Below are 19,625 nucleotides of genomic sequence, written 5' to 3'. Positions count from 1 at the left end.
GGGACCAAGAGCCTTGATTTGGGGATGTTGGGGGGTTGGTGGCAAGGTGATTGTCCTTACTATTTCAAAAAATTAGGAGTGATTTGGAATGAGGTTTAGATGCCTATTTATTAGTTTTTTGTGAGTGCTTAGGAAATGTGGATTAAACACTTCAAAAAAGTCATTATTTTGGATTTATAAGCATTATTTTTTGTCTTAAGATCACAAGATGGAGTGGACGGGTCTTGAGGATGGGGGATTGAAGGGCCTTGATTTGGGGATGGTGGCAAGGTGGTGGTCCTTACTATTTTTGGAAACTGGGAGTGATTTGGAATGAGATTTAGATGCTTATTTAAAAGTTTTTTGTGAGTGCTTAGGGTTCAGGTGGGGTCCATAGACCCATTAGGGTTAGGGTTTGTGGCATGTAGAATGATTTTTTTATGATTTTAAGACTTTCATTTTTTTCTTCCACGAGGGACACAAGAAATCCTAGGAGTCCTCTGGACATCTCAAAATCTTCAAACATTGGTCTTTTTCCTTTTAAAAAATTATGAAAATGTTTGAAAAATAAGTTGAATGAATGATTCAATAATCGGATAATTACATTGAACGATATACACACGTAGAGGTTACAAGACGATGTTCTATAAATAGAACTAGTCGTTAAAGTGAAATCAAATAAGCTAAACAGCTTAAAAAGCTAAATATAGCTTAAAAGGTTAAATAATAAAAAGCTAACTTAACAAGCTAAATAAGTTGACAACTAAGATGACTGCTAAAAATAGAAGATGACCATTATAGAAGATATTAATATTATTTTAACAATGTTGTGTGCCATGAGGGATTAATGCGGCTTCAAAGGTCTTTGTTTGGGCTTGGTGTAGGGGCTCAACCCAACGAACTTACACACGTTGAGTCAGTTGCTATTTGTACAACATTTGAGGGCCCAACTTTTACTATGGCAGGCACCCTTTAAAATCTGAAATTGGAAGTTTGCATCCTTCCTCTTCCCCAAACAATCAATAGCTCTAAGAAAATAAGACCCAATTGTGAGCATGTGACAATGACATTGATGAGTTGCTGATGTCTAATATCAATCCACCACTCCTTGATGATAGAGCACACATCCTTTATTCAAACTTGTCTCATTTCCTCCATCACCATACTCACCTTGGAATACTCTTTATTAAGGAGGGAGGTGCGCAGCTTATGTTTTTTGTGGGGAAAATGAAGGACCAATAACAGGTGCATCTTTGAACATTTGTTTAAAATATGGATAGTGTTCTACATGAAATGGTATAGCATTGGCATAATAGAAAAATTTGGCCACTTCTCATGGTTATCTATTAAACATGCTTGCAACACTAGTGGCCCTTTTCTTTCCTCTTTAACTTTCAACATTGCAATGACACACTAGGTTGCATAGACTCTATTTGATATTTATTTATGTCTTGCATCACGCTTAATGAGCAAGCTAGTCAAGTCACCTCGGCCTTCTTAGATAGGGTTATTTTTTCACTCTTTAATCCCTTGTTCATTTATGCCCAAAAGATGAGAGTAAACCCTTGCGTAGCTGCTCTTGTAGTCCTTTTTGCACAAATGACACAGCCATGCACTCCCCCCTAAATTTTATTTCTTGTTTTTGTTTATTGCTATTGCAAATTGTAAAAGAGGTTTTTAAGGATTCAATGGGCACTTCACATAAATTTTCAAGAGTTTAGAACAATGTTCAAATGAGTTACTTGAACTACCTGTCCCTGTAACACTCCCACTTCCAGAACAACCTCCAAAATTACTTCTACTACCATGGGCTCTTTGTTGACTTTGAATTTCTCCATCCTTGCTACCCTCAACAATGATCCTTTTTCTTTGTTGAAAATGTAAGTGACAGCTGTAAGTGCAAACATAAAATAAAAACAAACAATTAACCCTTCCAAGTGTTTGAAACTCTTAAAAAAGAAAACCACAAGAATTTGTTAAAATGAACAATAGATAGTGAACTTACCTCAAATGATGTAGATTTGGTTCTGTCTTGTACTCTTCTTGCCACTGTGCCCTTCTTTGAATTCTTTTTTCTCGGTTCTTCTCTCTTTCTTTTTCACAATTTGTAAAATGGCAAAAATGACTTCCTTTTTTGATTTTAGATATTATTGTCTCTATTTTAGGTTTAGATTTTGTCTAAATTTCTAAAGGGATGTGGGGGTAATTGTGAGCCTCACACACCTTGATTTTAAAAAATTTCCTTTTGTTCAAGGCCATAGGGGACTGCTAGCCATCCCTTGCTAGTTTTTCCAAGTCCTTAAAAATTTGGGGATGGAGGGGACGGACATTCCCATCTGTCCTATGTCCTTGAAACGTTACCTATTGGGGATGGGTCCATTTTTGTAGGGGATGCATCCCTAGGGTACATAGGCTCAAGGAGATGTTTTAGACACTCCCTCATATTTTCTTATACCTTTCGGTACCCTTGAGTACTTTTGGTCACTTGAGGACATCTATATGATTTCCATTTTCTTTTTGGCAAATTGGAGACATTTGCATGTGAGGGTTGTTTATGGAATTTTATACCCTAGGATTGTTAATCAGATTTATATCCTTTAATTATGCCCTAGATTGTAATCAAATTTGTAGCATTTTAGTAAGTCATAATTCAGTAAAATCAGAAATGAAGGAAGTAAACAAGAGACAAACACAAATACCCTGGGAAAACCTCCAAGGAGGAAAAACCCAGCATTAAAGACCCTCAGGTCAGATTATATATTCTCTTGATAGCACAAGTACAATACTTAGCTTCCTTGACAAATCTGAATCCTTCTTGAATGACAGATCTGCACTTCTAATATCTGCACCAAAATTGTCTTTGTCCTCTAGAACTAGTTCGCATAAGTCTGGTCAACTTCGCACCCTCCAAGAGTAAGTTCGCACTTTTCAGGCAGAGCTAATTCGCTGAATGAAGATGAGTGAAATTGATTTGCAAAGTGTCTTTTATTTATATGCATCTTTAACTTTTATTTTGCAAGTCGGCCTCTTTCATTTTGGCACCAATGTTTGTTATTGTGGCGTGGGGTTTTTAGGATAGGGCTGGGCTTAACCTTGGGCCACGTTACCCTTTAGGATAGGCCCAGTCCTAAGTGGGTTCGGATGTTGCCTTAAGGCAATCCGAACCCATACATTATCCTAGTTACAAACAACAGTTTATACTTCATTCTATAATATCCTCGTGTGGAATTCACTTGGAAGTTGGAATTCATGTTTTGAATTGATAACTTTGAAGAATTGAAGCACTTGATCTTGTGCAATCTTAGAGTTTTGGCCTTTTCTGGTATGACAAGGATATTATTGGTTCTCTGTCCTTATGTTAAGAGGCATCAGTTGGTAATTTGGAAGGTTATTCTTACTGTGGGTTCTGTAGAATTTTTCATTGAAAACATTTTTCATTCAGCATGTTTACAGTTTCTCTAATTTGAACTGGACATTGATTTGTCTTTATATTATTGACAGGAAAATTATTTTTTAAAACTATTTCAATAATGTCACTACTTTTTCTGCTCGAGTAGGATACATTTCTTTTTGCTGATTCATTGCTTCTGACAAGTTTTGGTGCTAAGTTTTGACTCTATTTATAATTCATTCTTGATATGCAACATAAAAGTGCTGATGATATGGCATCTATATGATCCATGTAGTCTCTAATAGAATTTATATGTTATATATTTTGGTGGCAGGGATTGCAAGTAAGCTTCAGAATCATCAAAATAGGCTCCTCTCAAGCTATGTTGGGAATTTTGCTCGGAGAGTGAGGGATTTTGATGGAGCAAATGAGGCTTCATTGTTAAAGGAACTCTATAGAAATGATGCAGAAGGTGTGATAAGAATCTTTGAGAGTCACCCGTCTTTGCAGAATAATCCATCAGCACTTGCTGAATATTTAAAAGCATTGGTGGAAGTAGACAGGCTGGATGAAAGTGCACTGTTGAAGACATTGCAGAGAGGTGAGAATTAAAATGTCATGAACTTAATGTCTGTGGGTAGTGCTTTTAATCGAGTGTTCATTTGAGAACATTTGTTTTCATATTCAAAAATGAGTTTTACTTAAATTCTAGTGGCCACAAAACGATGAATTAATATTCTTAGCTGCTAAAGTAGAATTAGATGAGCTGAATCCACCTAGCCATAGAACACTTTCCTTTTTCCTAATACATGAAATTATTCACTGATAAAAAATTGCCAGTTTTCAAGTTAAGAAAATACCACATTAGATAATGAAACTCACATTAGGAATTTTTATCTATTCATCTTTCTTTAAATGAGAAATATGTGAAATCTTGACTGAATCTTTTTGGAAGTGAAGGCTTCTGCTTCTATCATGATCTAATCTGCCCTAGGTCCTCTCCACATAAGTCACCTAGAAAATAGGATAATTGTTTAATAAATTTTTAAGGTTTTTGCGTCATATATTGACCTTTAGCAAATGTTTCCAGGCATTGCAAATTCATCAAGAGATGGGGCACGTGTTTCTACTGGTTCTTCCTTAGGAAATGTTGGTATTACAACCAAGGATGGTATTCTGGGAACAGCAAATGCTCCCATCCATATGGTGGCAGCCGAAGGGGGTCATTTTAAGGAACAACTTTGGCGCACATTTCGAACAATTGCACTTGCCTTTCTTTTGATTTCTGGTGTTGGAGCACTTATTGAGGACCGAGGCATTAGTAAAGGTATCAGTACTATGGGTTTGAAGCCTCCAGTCTCAGACTCTCAACTTATCATTTTGTGGTGTCTTCTATTTTTTTCATTGTATATGCCATATGGAATGTAATGCTTGTGGGCTTTGCTGAATTTATAAGGTCTGGGTCTAAATGAGGAGGTGCAGCCAAGTATGGAGTCAAGCACTAAATTTAGTGATGTGAAGGGTGTTGATGAGGCCAAGGCAGAACTAGAGGAAATAGTTCATTATTTACGAGATCCAAAGGTAATTTCTGAAAGCTGCATGCTACTTTTAGAGGCAATCATTTCCATTGTTAATGCATTGATACTTATCCTCTATGTTAGCAAAATCTTCTTCGATTTGCATTACCCAAGTTTCCAACAACATTTATTTATGTACCTTCAAACCCTGTTTTGAATTTACTATTTACTATTTAGTGTCCTGCCCCTACTCTCATATCTCACTTTCTCAATTTTTGAAGGAGACATGAACAGAAATAACAGCATCCAAAACTAGAATGGTTGCTTGGATTTCTCTATTATCAGATATTGGATTTCTCTATTGTCAGATTTCAACTTTGTTCTGCGTGGATTGTGTTCATTTTCACTCGTGCAGTTCCTGCTGTCAGTTGTATCATATTATCATGCAAGATGTGTTTGCCTTGTGATTATTTTATGAACATGCTTATATTGAAAAATGAGTACACTTTTGTTAACAGCGATTTACAAGACTTGGTGGCAAGTTGCCAAAAGGAGTTTTGCTTGTTGGACCCCCAGGGACAGGGAAAACTATGCTGGCTAGGGCCATTGCTGGTGAGGCTGGAGTTCCTTTCTTTTCTTGCAGTGGAAGTGAATTTGAAGAAATGTTTGTGGGTGTTGGAGCACGAAGGGTACGTGATCTGTTTGCAGCTGCAAAGAAGCGGTCGCCTTGTATCATATTTATAGATGAAATTGATGCAATTGGAGGCAGCCGTAATCCTAAAGATCAGCAATATATGAAAATGACTCTAAATCAGTTACTGGTGGAGCTTGATGGATTCAAACAAAATGAAGGAATAATAGTTATTGCTGCTACAAATTTTCCAGAATCATTGGATAAAGCATTGGTCAGACCTGGTCGATTTGATCGTCATGTTGTAGTACCCAACCCTGATGTTGAAGGTCGAAGACAAATCATGGAATCACACATGTCAAAGGTAATATAGCTATTTATCTTGTTTTTACTGGTATTTGTTCACATTTTACCCAAGGTAATATAGCTGTTGATCTTGTTCTTATTTGTGTTTGTGCTCATTTTATCCTTTTTAGCTTTTAGCACATATTAGTGGCAACTGACACCATTGTCTCATGGTTTGTCAAACACTTTGAGAAGCAACTGCAAACATTATAGTTTATCTGGATTTTCAACTGATAAAATTTATTTAGGGCTTCTATCTAACTATCCTGCATTGTTAAACTATAAGACTGTTTCAAAGAATTTTTCAGGTTTTGAAGGCGGACGATGTGGATTTAATGATTATTGCTCGAGGAACGCCAGGATTTTCTGGTGCTGATCTTGCAAATTTGGTGAATGTTGCTGCTCTTAAAGCTGCAATGGATGGTGCTAAATCTGTGACTATGGAACATCTTGAGTTTGCAAAAGATAAGATAATGATGGGAAGTGAACGTAAGTCTGCTGTAATTTCGGATGAATCAAGACAATTAACAGCCTATCATGAAGGAGGGCATGCGCTTGTGGCAATACACACGGATGGTGCACTTCCTGTACATAAAGCTACAATTGTGCCAAGAGGAATGTCTCTTGGAATGGTTTCACAGCTTCCTGAAGTAGATCAAACTAGTATTTCTCGTAAGCAGATGCTAGCACGTCTAGATGTCTGTATGGGTGGAAGAGTTGCAGAAGAGCTGATTTTTGGAGAAAGTGAGGTGACGTCAGGAGCTTCCTCAGATATCAAACAGGCGACAAAACTTGCCAGAGCGATGGTGACAAAATATGGAATGAGCAAGGCTGTAGGTGTTGTTGAACACAACTATGACGATAATGGGAAGAGCATGAGTACAGAGACGCGACAACTTATTGAGAATGAAGTAAGAGATTTTCTACAAAAAGCATATGAAAATGCAAAACACATTCTAACCACACACCAAAAAGAGTTGCATGCACTTGCAAAGGCACTCCTTGAACATGAGACACTTAGTGGGAATCAAATCAAATCTTTGCTTGTGCAAGTAAATAGTCAGTCTCAATCTCTTTCGTCAACTCCACAAACGTCTGCTGCACCTTCTCCACCTCCACCATCTGCAGCCTCAGCTGCTGCTGCTGCTGCAGCTGCGGCCGCTGCTGCCGCAGCAGCTGCAGCAAAAGGTAAAGGTGTTGCACAACCAGTAGGATCTTGACAGATTTTAATGCTAGCTTTCTTGTTGTAATTATCATTTCATGTGGGGAGTGAGTTTGTAGATTTCCAGTAGCTCATGTCACAACGAAACAGGTAGTGCATAAGTTGCTGAGTCAACTCTTGAAGCATGCTTGCGACAAGGATGTATCGCCCCATTATACCTTGATTTATTTGGGAAATGTAATTTTTGAAAGAGCACATTTATACATTACCCCCTTCTCCTGAAGTGTAATCAACACATTATGATTTGTAATTTGTAATGTTCTGATGAATTGCTGGAGAATGATATGTGTTGTTGCTCCCACTGAAAATCTTAGTCAATAGGTAATGAGATATACTAGTTTGACCATGGCGTAGTGGAAAGCACTGTAATGTGATATTATCTCACTACCCAAATCAGACTTCAAAATTATTTTTCATGAAATTAACATCATACTGGAATTTTTTAATTTTATATTTAGATTTGTTAAATGATGCAGCATTTTTAGGTTAGATGACTTAATATCAGACTAAAATTTATTGAAATCATGGAGCAATTCTTATTATAGTTCTTGGTTAAGGTGTGATCTCATTCAAAATGATCTCAATTTTAAGTTGGACTTATGTGAGATACATGAAGTTCTTTAGTGCTTTTTCATATGTTCCTCTATGTTGACTGTTAAGGAAAATCTTTGTGGTAATGTGATGAATTTCAGGACATTATGATGTTTGGTGGATAGATATTTGTCTGGTTGTCTATGAATTATCTTGGCAATGTTCATGACTTTCTTTACTCTTATTATGGACATCAAAGAGGATAACGGTGCTGATATATTCTGGATGTAAATTGTGACGATGATATGTTTTAGTTAGGAAATGTGGTTCATGTTGGGGGTGGTATACAGGAAGTGTCAAAGTCATAGCGCATGAATATGTGCTTTTTTCCTCTACTGTATTTTCATTAAGAGAACATTTTTTTGTCGTTGGAGATGGTAAATGAGTCCAACAGCTGAGGTGGCATGATTTCTGTAGGTGTGATATCTGTACTTTCTTTGGCTAAGTTATCAAGGTCTGAGGGGTAACTTTTCTGAGAAATTATTTCCATTTGCTTCCGACTTCATCATTTGTTCCTTTATTTATAGGTCTCAATGCTGCAGAGAGCAAAGCATCTTCACAAAGTAACCATAACTACTTTGACTTTCAGACATTTTGAATCTCTTGTTATTTCTTTTCTCCTTGATTGTAAGGCAAGCATAAGAACTAGGAGATGAAAATAAGTATAAAATCGTTTGTTTGATGACTGCGTTATATGATAAAATATAATGATGGAAAATTTATCATAAAACCATGCTGCCATTGTTTTCTTTGTCAGGCCACTCTTAGCAAATCTGTATATTTAATCCAATATACACATTTGGCATTTGTTATAACACTTGCTTTCTTAAATAGTAATTAGCCTTGATTTGAGATACTGGACTAGCTCTAATTTAAATGAGAAGACTTTGCCTTGAGTTGCCTCTTTAAAGGGAGGTTAAGTGCAATAGAGTTGCTCATCTGTCATCCTTGTGTTTGTATAGTGTCGTATCTTAGTTCCACTTCTTGTTACTGCATTTGATGGCCAGGATTGTTCATGTTTTAGGATAATCCATGGCATCATATACACAAAGGAATGCTTGGGATATTAGAGGCGCAGGTGAGTTATGCATATTGGAGAATCTAGTAATTGTAATATCAAAGAAAGATGAAAGTTATTAATTGGTATCATCGAGTTTCTGTAATTACATTCTGCCGTTTGCCTGTCCTTGTTATTTTGTTCATTTCAATCTCGAGCATAAATAGATTATAGTTTTAGTTTGATAATGTTTGCATAAATGGAGAGCATTTTGGTGTTGAAAATTATAACTATGGTCCCTCAAAGTAACAGTTAAATGGATTCTTTTTTAAAAGTATTGGTTATAGATAGGGTTTTAAGTATAATAAAACCGACAATTAAGAGCATGAAGTAATACGTATTTTAAATTGTTTGGTGAGCTTGAGAGAGTTTTGTTTGTTCTGGGAATAACTAAATGTGTTATTTCTATTGCAGAGATGAGTAAATTTGGTAGGAAAATGGTTGAGCTTACCTAAAAAGATTTGCTGACATAATATTGAGAATTTGGTGTTGAATCAAAAGTATTATGATAAGAAAGCATATTTCTTGAATTTTGTACTATCAAGACATTGCAAATGATTTAAGTTATAATTGCCCTGTTTGGATTTTTTCAAAAGTAAACAAATAATATTCAATTATCAAAAATCAATATCACTATTGGCTAATAAAAGGAAAACCATGACAGTAAAGGAGGCTATGTTAGTATCTTGGTTAGTTAAATGGTTTTGTGCAATGCTTGAGAAATGAATCACGTTTTTATAAGTATACGTATATGTATATGTATATGTATAGTTTGCTTTAGTCAATAGTTTAATAAAATATAAAAATACAATAATACAATAATAATAATATGGTACTAAAAGTTTTTTTTGCTTTTGTAAAGAGTGTAATGGAAATATAAAAATATAATCATGAAAATATATTAAAACATAAAAATATAATCATATTTTAATACTAATTTTATATTAATTATAACATAATAATATAATATTTTTTTAGGTGGAATGATGGATAAATATGATATCTTAGCTTTTCTCATTTTTGGTTTTGAGATGTGTGTGATATTTTTCATCATTCTGCTCTAACTATTTGCTTCATTCTGGTGATGGATCATGTAGTATGACCCCAAATGTTGATGGTGAAAAGTATCACACATAGCTCAAAACCAGAAATAAGAAAAGTTAACATTATGGATTGTGGACATCATGTGAGTTCAAATATGATATATTTCAACATATTTTACCCATATTCCTTTAAATATAGGTCTGTTAGTTACTAAAAGAAATAGAACGAAAGTTTCATTTGTTAAAAGAATATCAAATCCTATTTTATGTCTTCTCTCTAAATTTTTCTTTAATTTTATTTGATATTCTTCATTTAATTTTTTGTGTTGAGTGTATCCTTAATCTTTGACCCCTTAGCTCCTCCCTCTTTTATTGTTTGATTATTTCTATCTATTTCTTCATAATTACTTATGGAATTGGTTTGAATGGTTTAATTGGACGATGCAAAGGACTTGAGAAAACTCTTCAATTTGTAGTATACTATGGATAACTCAACTTATAACTTAAATTCATGATACATTAGCATGCATACATATGGGAGTGAATGAAATGAAAATAACTAGGAATGTGCATTGGATGTTGCAAGAAGCTGGTCATGTTTGATATTTTATGCGAAGTGTACAAGAAATAAATTATCTTAGCACTAGCTCAATTAGTGAATAGTGAGTTTGTTGGATGAGTGCAATCTCTTTTATATTGGTTTAAGGAATTGATTTAATTTTCCTTGATCTTGTTAAAGTTATAATGGATAGGATCATGCCTCAAATGAAAACTAAAGTCATCACACAGAATCATGTATGTGGTAATGGATAAAAGAGAAAGGGATGTCAATACATACATGATATACAACATGATATCAGAGGGTGTTGCCTATGTTCTATACTTATGTAGATGGTGTTTCTCAACATGTCAATCATTGGTAGTAGTTGCATTGAGATACATGCATGTTTATCGAACCAAGTTTCTTTGAAGACTTGATGTATGATTTTATAATGATGTTTCATATGATGCATGTCAGATGGTAACAAAACTCGATTATTCTTATGCTTCAATTAATATCGCGTGACATTATTTAAATGTGGATTAAATGTTATTTCAAACAAGATGGTTTTGAGGCATTAATATTTATGTTTAAATTAAACGATAACATGATTTAGGTCAATTTAATGCATTTAGATTATGATTATGATGTTCAACTTCGTTGGGTGATTCTTCTATGCTTCAACAATTATATATATGCATAGGTACCCTTAATGTGCGTTGAATAGTTACAAGTATAGGGAAATATTCCACCTGGCTTCATAGGTATGAGTATTCCCGAACGTTGGTTACGTGGGAGATGTCACATTGGTTGTAAATGCTTAGCTGTGCCCATTGTACTCAATTTAAGTATGGTTTTCTGTTATTTTATTCAATGATTATCTTGTATTGTGCTGCCCAGTAGATGAATGCTTGAAGTTTTGATGCAATTTCATTTTTTCATAGAATTAAATTGAAAAATGCTTTGTGGTTTTAAAATTGTCATTTAATGTTGAAATTGAACAGTGGCATACATGTACTTGTTAATGATGTGTTTTGAGAGATTAGGGCAAGTGAAACCAATTGGAAATTAAAAATAAATTATTTTTGTCATTTTATTTTTAAAATTATGAAAAAAGAATTTTGTGTTAAAACGGAAATAAAGTTCATTTTTACACTGGCATATTTTTTGGAGAGAAAATTAGGAGGAAAAGCCTTTTTTGAGATAATGTTTTTTTTCATTGTGGTAGCAATTGAGAATCTATTTGCATGTGATTTGTTGCATTTGGTTAGGAATTGTTATTCCCAATTTGGAAAAAAATAGGGTTATCCCACAAATTTTCTCCAATTTGTTGCTTTATGCTTTATGCACGCTTTTTGAGGTAATTTGTGTCACTTCCCATGCGTGATTTTCCATCTTAGAACCTTCATTTGAAGTATTTTGGGTGATTTGTGCATCTTGTAAATTCTAAGTGTTCAGGTGCAATTCGGGTTTACAAACTGAATTACACCGTTTAGTCTTCCCAGTGCGAATCAGGTTTGCAAACCCGAATTGCACCTCCTTACATTTGCTCAACACCTTTTGGTGTTGTTCGGGTTGGTAGACCCAAACTAAACCATGTTATTGGTGTTGTTTGGGCCTACAAACCCAAACAACACCATATCTCCCTTGCCATCCTTGTGTGGATGGTGCGTGGCGGGGCCGTAGGCCTGCCATACACCAAAAACCTTACTTGGTGCATGGCAGGTCTACAACCTCGCCCTCCACCTCACTAAACTTACATGCCATGTCTTAAGTGTATGGTGGGTTTATCAATCCACCTTACACCATATTTGGTTGCCATTGTGTATGGCGGGTTTACAAACCCGCCTTACATCGTGATTTGAGTTCTACCCTTTTCAAGTGCATGGCGGGTTTATAACCCCGCTATAAACTTTGATCCTTCCACTTAGGTGTAAATTGGACCTATAGGTCCGACTTACACTTGGTTTTACCTTAAGCACTTTTTAGGTGTATTTCAAACCTATAGGTCCGATTTACACCAATCACATGTTTCTCGCCAAGGTGCAGTTCGGGTCCATAGGTCCGAACTACACCTAGTCTTTATTCCAAGTTTAGTTCAGGTCTACGAACTCGAACTGCGCCTTTGAACCACACTTAGCCTTAGGTGTAAATCGAGCCTATGAACCCGAATTACACCAATTGCACACACATGTAAACAGGGTTTGTAGGCCCGATTTACACTTGTTCTACAATGATATAATGAGGGTTTTTGTAACCATGATGGCGCCAAATTGAACACATACATGGTCCTCTTTAGTATAAATGATCAAGATGGTCGATGATTTGTTCCTTACAATTGCTGATGCTTTCCCAATGCTACAATGCTATATAAATGTTAGAACCTTCTCCATGGAAAAGACAATGAAGTTTAAGAAGCAAGACTTCTATTTTCTCTTCCTCTCATCCTCAGTGGCGTCAAACATTGCAAACACCAGATGAATCTGAAATACAGGATACCTGGCAACAATATGAATATTTTATGAAGAAGGATGATCATAATAAAGATGTGTCTCTAGACAGTCATTTTTATGCATCTCGTGTAGTGGCATTTTATAATTTCAATCAACACTTCAAGTGTCATTTTATAATAAAATATTGACACCTCAATGTCATTCTATGTATGCTCTAGTACACATGTAGGGTTGCACGTGTCCTAAGTCAAATAGGACTCTTCCTTTGACTTGGTCATAAAGTAGTTGTAACTTTCCTAGTTTTATGCTGCACTTCTCCTCTCTCTATATATGAGGGTTATTATTGTAATAAGGACCTTTTTTCCATCATTGTTTATGCAACAAAACTTTACCAAAGTGAAGAGAAAATTGAAACTTGGCATTCTTTTTGTAAATTTGCAATTTAATCAAGAAGGAGAGAAGCTTGGCATTCAAACTTTGTTTTGAGTACAACCTCTTTATGTGGTATGAATGTTCTTATGTCATTGGTATCATATTTTCTTGAACGATTAAAGTTGGATATAATTTTTGGTGTTAGATATTGAAATTTTTTTGAGTCTTTTCAAGTAATCTTTGAGTTATTTTGAGAATTCAAGAATTTGAAACTGGCTAAGAGAAGGTTACTTTAAGTCTTTGAGCTTTTACAAGTTCTCTATAAATTATATTTGAAAGATAAAAAGTAGTGTGTTTGTGCTATATGGATTATCTTGTAAGAGTAGAAGATCTTTTAAATATATTTGTAAGTCTTTGAGATGACAATATATTTGGGTTTCAATGGTTGATTGAGTTTAGTATACAAAAATAAACTTTGAGTTCTTAGGTGTGCATAATTCTCGTCCCTAATTCATTTTAAGAAAAGGGAAGTAACAAAAGAATTTGTTCTTTCACAAACACTTTACTTCCCAAGTAGATTAGTTTTGATATTATTGCAAATTTTAAGTTGTTTAAGTTAAGGGAAATTTATTCTTAAAAGAGAATTAGATAGAACTGCATGTGAAGAAAGAGAACTATTTTGTTATTGTACCTTGGATTAGTGTAAAGTTAACAGGTAGATAAAATAAAAAGTAATTGTAGTAGAAAGGTTGAACCTTCCCTTATAATTAGGAGGGATCATATCTTGCCTTCTGAGAGATATCATCCCAAATGTTGTCGTGAAACACACATTTTGTGAAGCTTCATCAATTTACAAAATTTTCACTGAACAAGAATTAGGAGGGGAAGTATCTTTTCCATTCACGTGTGATTTCATTGCATGTATCCAAAGATCTATTAGTTGCAAATTCTTGGTAAAAGTTATGATATTTCTTGGAAACAAATGCAAAAATCAGAAATATAGCAAACCACTTCAAGGGGGTGATCTCCAATTATTAGATGATAACATATGAATTCTGTTAGAGTTATCATGTTGTGGCTAATAATTATTTATTTAATTATTAGTCTATGATACTCTACGCGTAAGCTAAACTTAGGCATTTAATAGCTATTAAATACACATTATCCCTTTAGGGTTTGTTTAGGGTTGCACACCTTTACGGTTGCTAATATCCTTTTATAAGGATTTTATTGTACTTTTTTATTGATTCCCTCTCTGAATGATAATCGTTTTCTTTAGAGCCATTATTGTTTTTTTGCCTCCATTCTTCTCTTGTGACAGGTATTTTGCTTGCACGTGTTCTTGGGATCTCTAAAGTTGTATTTCTCATCTTCTTCATGGTATCAGAGCCTTCATCTGTTGCTACTTGTTCCTAATTTTTCAGAAGATTTTCTGGAGCTTTTAGCATTTCGGATTTAAGAGGTTTTTCTTTTGGATCTGGGGGTAGAATTTTTCTTTTGGCATTTTGGGCTCAAACGGACCACACTATTGTGCTGAAAGCACCCCAAAACCACTATTTCCATATATAATTTGTCAAATTTGGACAAAGTTGACTTCCAGAGAATTTTTTTTTGCTCGGGGCCGTACAACCCCCTTCTGCACGCTGATTGAGGCGATTTTTGTAAAAAAAATAATTTTTTTTTGTTAAGCAGTTTAATAGCTTGCAGGCCGACACGACTTACAAGCCGTTACCGCTTCACCAACAGTTTACAACCGCTGTCTTAGTGGTTCCCTTAACCGCTGCAGTTAGCGGCCTCATCTGCTGCCGCCAACGGTTAGCGTAGCTGCTAGCGGCTTCCTCTACTGCCCACGGTCAGCGACCTCATCCGCTGCCACTGGTGGTCAGCGTAGCCACTAGTAGCTTCCACTACCCCCCAACGGTCAGTGACCTCATCCGCTGCCATCGACGGTCAGCATAGTCGCTAGCGGCTTCCGCTATCGCCGAGTGGTCAGCCTAACCGCCGCCTCAGGCTCCCTCCTCCACTGCCTCCGCTCAGCCGATCCGCCACCTCCGTCGGCCTGCACGCCACCTCTGCTACCGCTCCGTCTAGACACCACCGACCTGCCACCAACAGGGAGGGGTTATTTTTTTTCAAGGCCTATTTGACCAAGGGGTTGTTTTTTTGCCATAACTTGGGCAAAGAGAGTCAAATTTTGGCAAATGAATACGCGTCGGAAATCTCTTTCCGAGCTCTCTTCAGATCTGGAGGTTTGATCCTTTGTTTTTGTTGTTTTGATGTATTTTTTTGACGTCAAAGCCAGAAGTTCTTTTTTGAACTCTGGGAGGCATATCTTTTTGCCACTTTCTCTATTTTTCGTGATTCTAGCAGCATTGGGATGGTGTTTTAGAGCTCTTCACAACCATCCATGCACTTTTTCCAAATTTTACTTCAGGTACATTTTATTCATTTTTTTTGTGTTTTCACACTTTGGTGAATTACTTGGACATTTGAGCTCCTGGAAACTTCTCGTTCAGGTGGGATGACTTGTTGTTGGCTGTTCTTCATGTATTTCCACTCTTGTGTCTTTTTTTTACATTTTAAGCCTTCATTGTAAGCTTTTTCCTTTTTGCAAACACACTGAGATAAAGTGCCACTATGCCTTGCATGCTTGGGATCTTGCACATCTTGTGCCTTATTGTATTCACACTCCATTATCAAGTACCATGGGGGGTTTGATGTTTGTCTTTGTTTGCCATCTACCTTTTTCACGTGAGTGTTCCTTCCACGATATTAGCCTCATGATGCGTGTCAAGTGTGTGTTCCCTCCACGACACTAGCCTTTATATATGTTTGTACTTTCTGTTGCACTCTCAATGTTCCTTGTTCTTCGTCATGCAATTTTTTTTGGCATTTAGTTTCAGTGTATCTGTCACCTCTCCCTTGCCAGCATTATGGGGGGGTTTCACTTGTTGGTTGTTGGCTCTAATGCTTCCTTGGTTCGTTGGAGTGAGCTATGTATTCAGTATTTTATCCTATGTACTAGGCGGATGCAGTGGCTGGTTGCCTATGCATTTGAGTGAGATGGATTATTTACCATATGGACACTCTTTTATTCCTATTTTTGGAGGCAACCTTCCATCTTCGATTGATCAACTCTTGAACCTTTGGTATTTTTTGCCATCTGCATCTTCCTTTGTTCGCCATCTGATTCGAGTAGTGTTATTTGAGGGTACTCACACATATTACAGTCTTGTCTACCCGATCATCTTTTATTTTAGTGGAGGTTCTGTAGATCGACAATGTTTGCAACTTCATGCATCAGTGGTGTTCTTCATGTTCATCCTTTGTTTCTGTTTTTTGGAACATTCTCTAGTTTGGAGGCTTCTTCATTCCTTCACTAGCCTTCATCTCTTTGTGGAGTAGATTTTTTTCCCATGAGCTTTTCTCTATTTCTTCGCTTTACATAGAACTTTTGTACTTTGGTACCTCATCGGGCCTAGTTGTCGGGACCCATTGTTACTTTCATGCATTTTTTAGTCCTTATTTATTTTTAGCTACTCCCTAAGTTCATCTTAAGGGGGGGTGTTAGAGTTATCATGTTGTGGCTAATAATTATTTATTTAATTATTAGTCTATTATACTCTACGCTTAAGCTAAACTTAGGCATTTAATAATATTGTAGGTATTTAAATACACATTATCCCTTTAGGGTTGCACACCTTTAGGTTTGCTAATATCCTTTTATAAGGATTGTATTGTACTTTTTTATTGATTCCCTATCTGAATGATAATCTTTTTCTTCAGATCTATTATTGCTTTTTTTCCTCCATTCTTCTCTCGTGACAAGTATTTTGCTTGCAGGTGTTCTTGGGATCTCTGAAGTTGTATTTTTCAACTTCTTCAAATTCAATACTAGATGATATGATGCTTTGGGAGAAACATATCCACCTTTATTTATAAGCTTAACCATGTAACTATTAGACAACTCAGATAACCGAAGGACAACTGAGAGGGAGGGGGGGGTGAATTAGTTGTCAACAAATTATAGAACCTTAAGCATTAAAACATTATTATCGGAATAACATATATAACAGTCAAGCACAAATATAAACCATAGAACATTTACCAACCATCATCAAAAGATAACACCAAGATTTCTACGTGGAAAACCTGGTAAAGGGAAAAACCACGGTGGGAAGCCTACCCATAGTCAGATAATACTTCTATAGTAAGTATGTGATTACAATAAGAGGGGCTTGGACATGTAGGAAGACCAACAACCTAGAGTGTACAACTCATCACAAAAGGAGCCTCACTGACTACAAAATAAATCCAGACTACAATCAGGAAGAGGAATGAACTGCAAGAATAACATATCCTATGCTTGAGTATAGTTCTGGTTAAGCTCAGTACCAAAGATCTTAAACCTCTTTCACCAACCCAATTCGATCACCTATGATCGACCAAAAACTTATGCATATGATTACAACTTTATTCGCACACAGATAATCCCATAACCTATGACCACGATCTATAAAGAGATCTTACATCATATTTATCACAACCCGAGACCTAAACAATTAGGTCAGCCACCTAAAAATAATACAATAAATTTATAACTTAAACCCACAATCTAATGATCAACCACATCGGCCTGAGACCAAAACAACATAATCCAATCAATAAACCCAACTGGTAATGCATCGGGATCATCCACCAACACGTTACATAAACAGCTCCATAACCTAGCTGAATAAGATAGCATTAGGTCCGGACCAAATCCAACACCACCAATCAAGAGGAACACGAAGAAGATAACCAAAAACATCCCGAAAGCCATCTAGAAGATGCGCTAACACCACTTATCATGTGCATCAAAAGGTCCTCAACAAAGCTCTGTCGGTAGAACCCTTACCAGTGACCAAAAGGCTTACTAGAACAGATGATAGCTCCTTAGTGATCAAATCCCAAACCAATTGATCGCGATACCCATCTGAATAACATTAATGACATATCTAAACCAAATCCACAAGCCAAAGCATACAGGAGCATACCAGATCAATATCATAAACCAACCACTCTACATAACCTACCAAAAGTCGGTGAACAATCAAAACAACCAGTGTTGCCATCAATGACAAAACATCAATGCAACACATAATCAATTCCTCCAATTGCCAACAATCTCCCCCTTTGGTATTGATGATAATACTAGATGTGAAAAACATCCAAGTGCCAAGAAATGCCAAACATGTCTCCCCCAAAGGAAGACAATCAACAATATCCCAAAAGATGATATAACAATGAAGTAACAAACTCCCCCTGTGAATGATATCTCAATTAAGCTCTGATCTCTCCTCTTGCATGATATTATGTTAAGCTCTATTTTTCACATATATCTCCCCCCCTTTGAAATCAATGCCAAAAATATGACATGAACATCAAAATAAAATCATAAATCCACTAAATCACACAACTGACTACTCCCCCTGGGTAGTATCACCAACACATCAATCTGAAATGAATAGTAGCTTTGTAAGTGCATGCCAGACTGATTCCATTCAGTATCATTCAGGTCTCTACCAGAGGGGCAAAAACCACCAAACTATCTCTGAAGTACTCAAATGATTCCTTAGGCATAGGTTTAGTGAAGATATCTACAATCTGCTCTTTAGTGTTCACATAAACCAACCTGACTTCATTTGCTTCTACCTTCTCCTTCAAAAATTTATACTTGATAGATATGTGCTTTGTCTTAGAATGAAATAACGAATTCTTTGATATATCAATAGCAACAGAGTTATCACAGTGAATAACTACTGATTCATTACAATCCACCCTTATATCCTTCAACATTTGCTTCATCCATAGAACTTGTGTACAATTAGTAGCAACAACAACAAACTCAACTTCAACAATAGATAAAGATGTACATGACTGCTTCTTGCTGATTCGAGAAACAAGTTTCTTTCCAAGAAAGAAAGCTCCACCGGATATGCTCTTCTGATCATCAACATCTCTAGTCCAATCAACATTTGTATATGCACATAGTGTAAAGTCATCATTTTTAGGATACCACAAACCAAATTCAGTTGTTCCCTGCAAATACCTAAAAATCCTTTTCACCGCACTCTCATGATTTTCTATAGGATCACTCTAATATCTTGATAGAATACAAATTGCATTCATTATATCCGGTCTAGTATGAGTCAGATATAACAAACCTCCAATCATAGACTTATACCATAGGTGTACCAACCGGTTTAGAAACTTCCATACCAAATTTATTCAACAACTCTCTAGCATACTTAGTTTGACAGATGGAAATACCTTTATCAGTCTGAGTAATCTGTAAACCTAAGAAAAATTTCATTTCCCCAATCATAGTCATCTCAAATTCATTCTTCATATTTTTCAGAGAATTTCATACATAACTTATCTTCACCTCCAAAAATGATATCATCAACAAAGACTTCAACAATCAATATGTTATCATCAATG

At 35.9% G+C, this 19,625-nt stretch overlaps 1 protein-coding gene across 2 annotated transcripts in view; it reads left to right on the top strand.

Annotated features, from left to right (window-relative positions):
• Positions 1-7,536, top strand: part of LOC131065577 (ATP-dependent zinc metalloprotease FTSH 5, mitochondrial) — a 65,824-nt gene extending 58,288 nt beyond the window's left edge. For both annotated transcript variants that reach the window (XM_058000137.2, XM_058000138.2), the window contains exons 4-8: positions 3,705-3,971; positions 4,461-4,697; positions 4,827-4,951; positions 5,406-5,882; positions 6,172-7,536. In XM_058000137.2, the coding sequence (XP_057856120.1) occupies positions 3,705-3,971; positions 4,461-4,697; positions 4,827-4,951; positions 5,406-5,882; positions 6,172-7,083 (2,018 nt within the window). In that variant the 3' untranslated portion in view covers positions 7,084-7,536. The remainder of the gene's footprint in view (positions 1-3,704; positions 3,972-4,460; positions 4,698-4,826; positions 4,952-5,405; positions 5,883-6,171) is intronic.
• The last annotated feature ends 12,089 nt before the right edge of the window (positions 7,537-19,625 follow it).

This window comes from Cryptomeria japonica, chromosome 4 (assembly GCF_030272615.1).
Source record: "Cryptomeria japonica chromosome 4, Sugi_1.0, whole genome shotgun sequence".
NCBI classification, from domain to species: Eukaryota; Viridiplantae; Streptophyta; class Pinopsida; order Cupressales; family Cupressaceae; genus Cryptomeria; species Cryptomeria japonica.
Note: the sequence above shows the minus strand (reverse complement) of the source record. Positions and strands in the feature narration are given on the sequence as shown.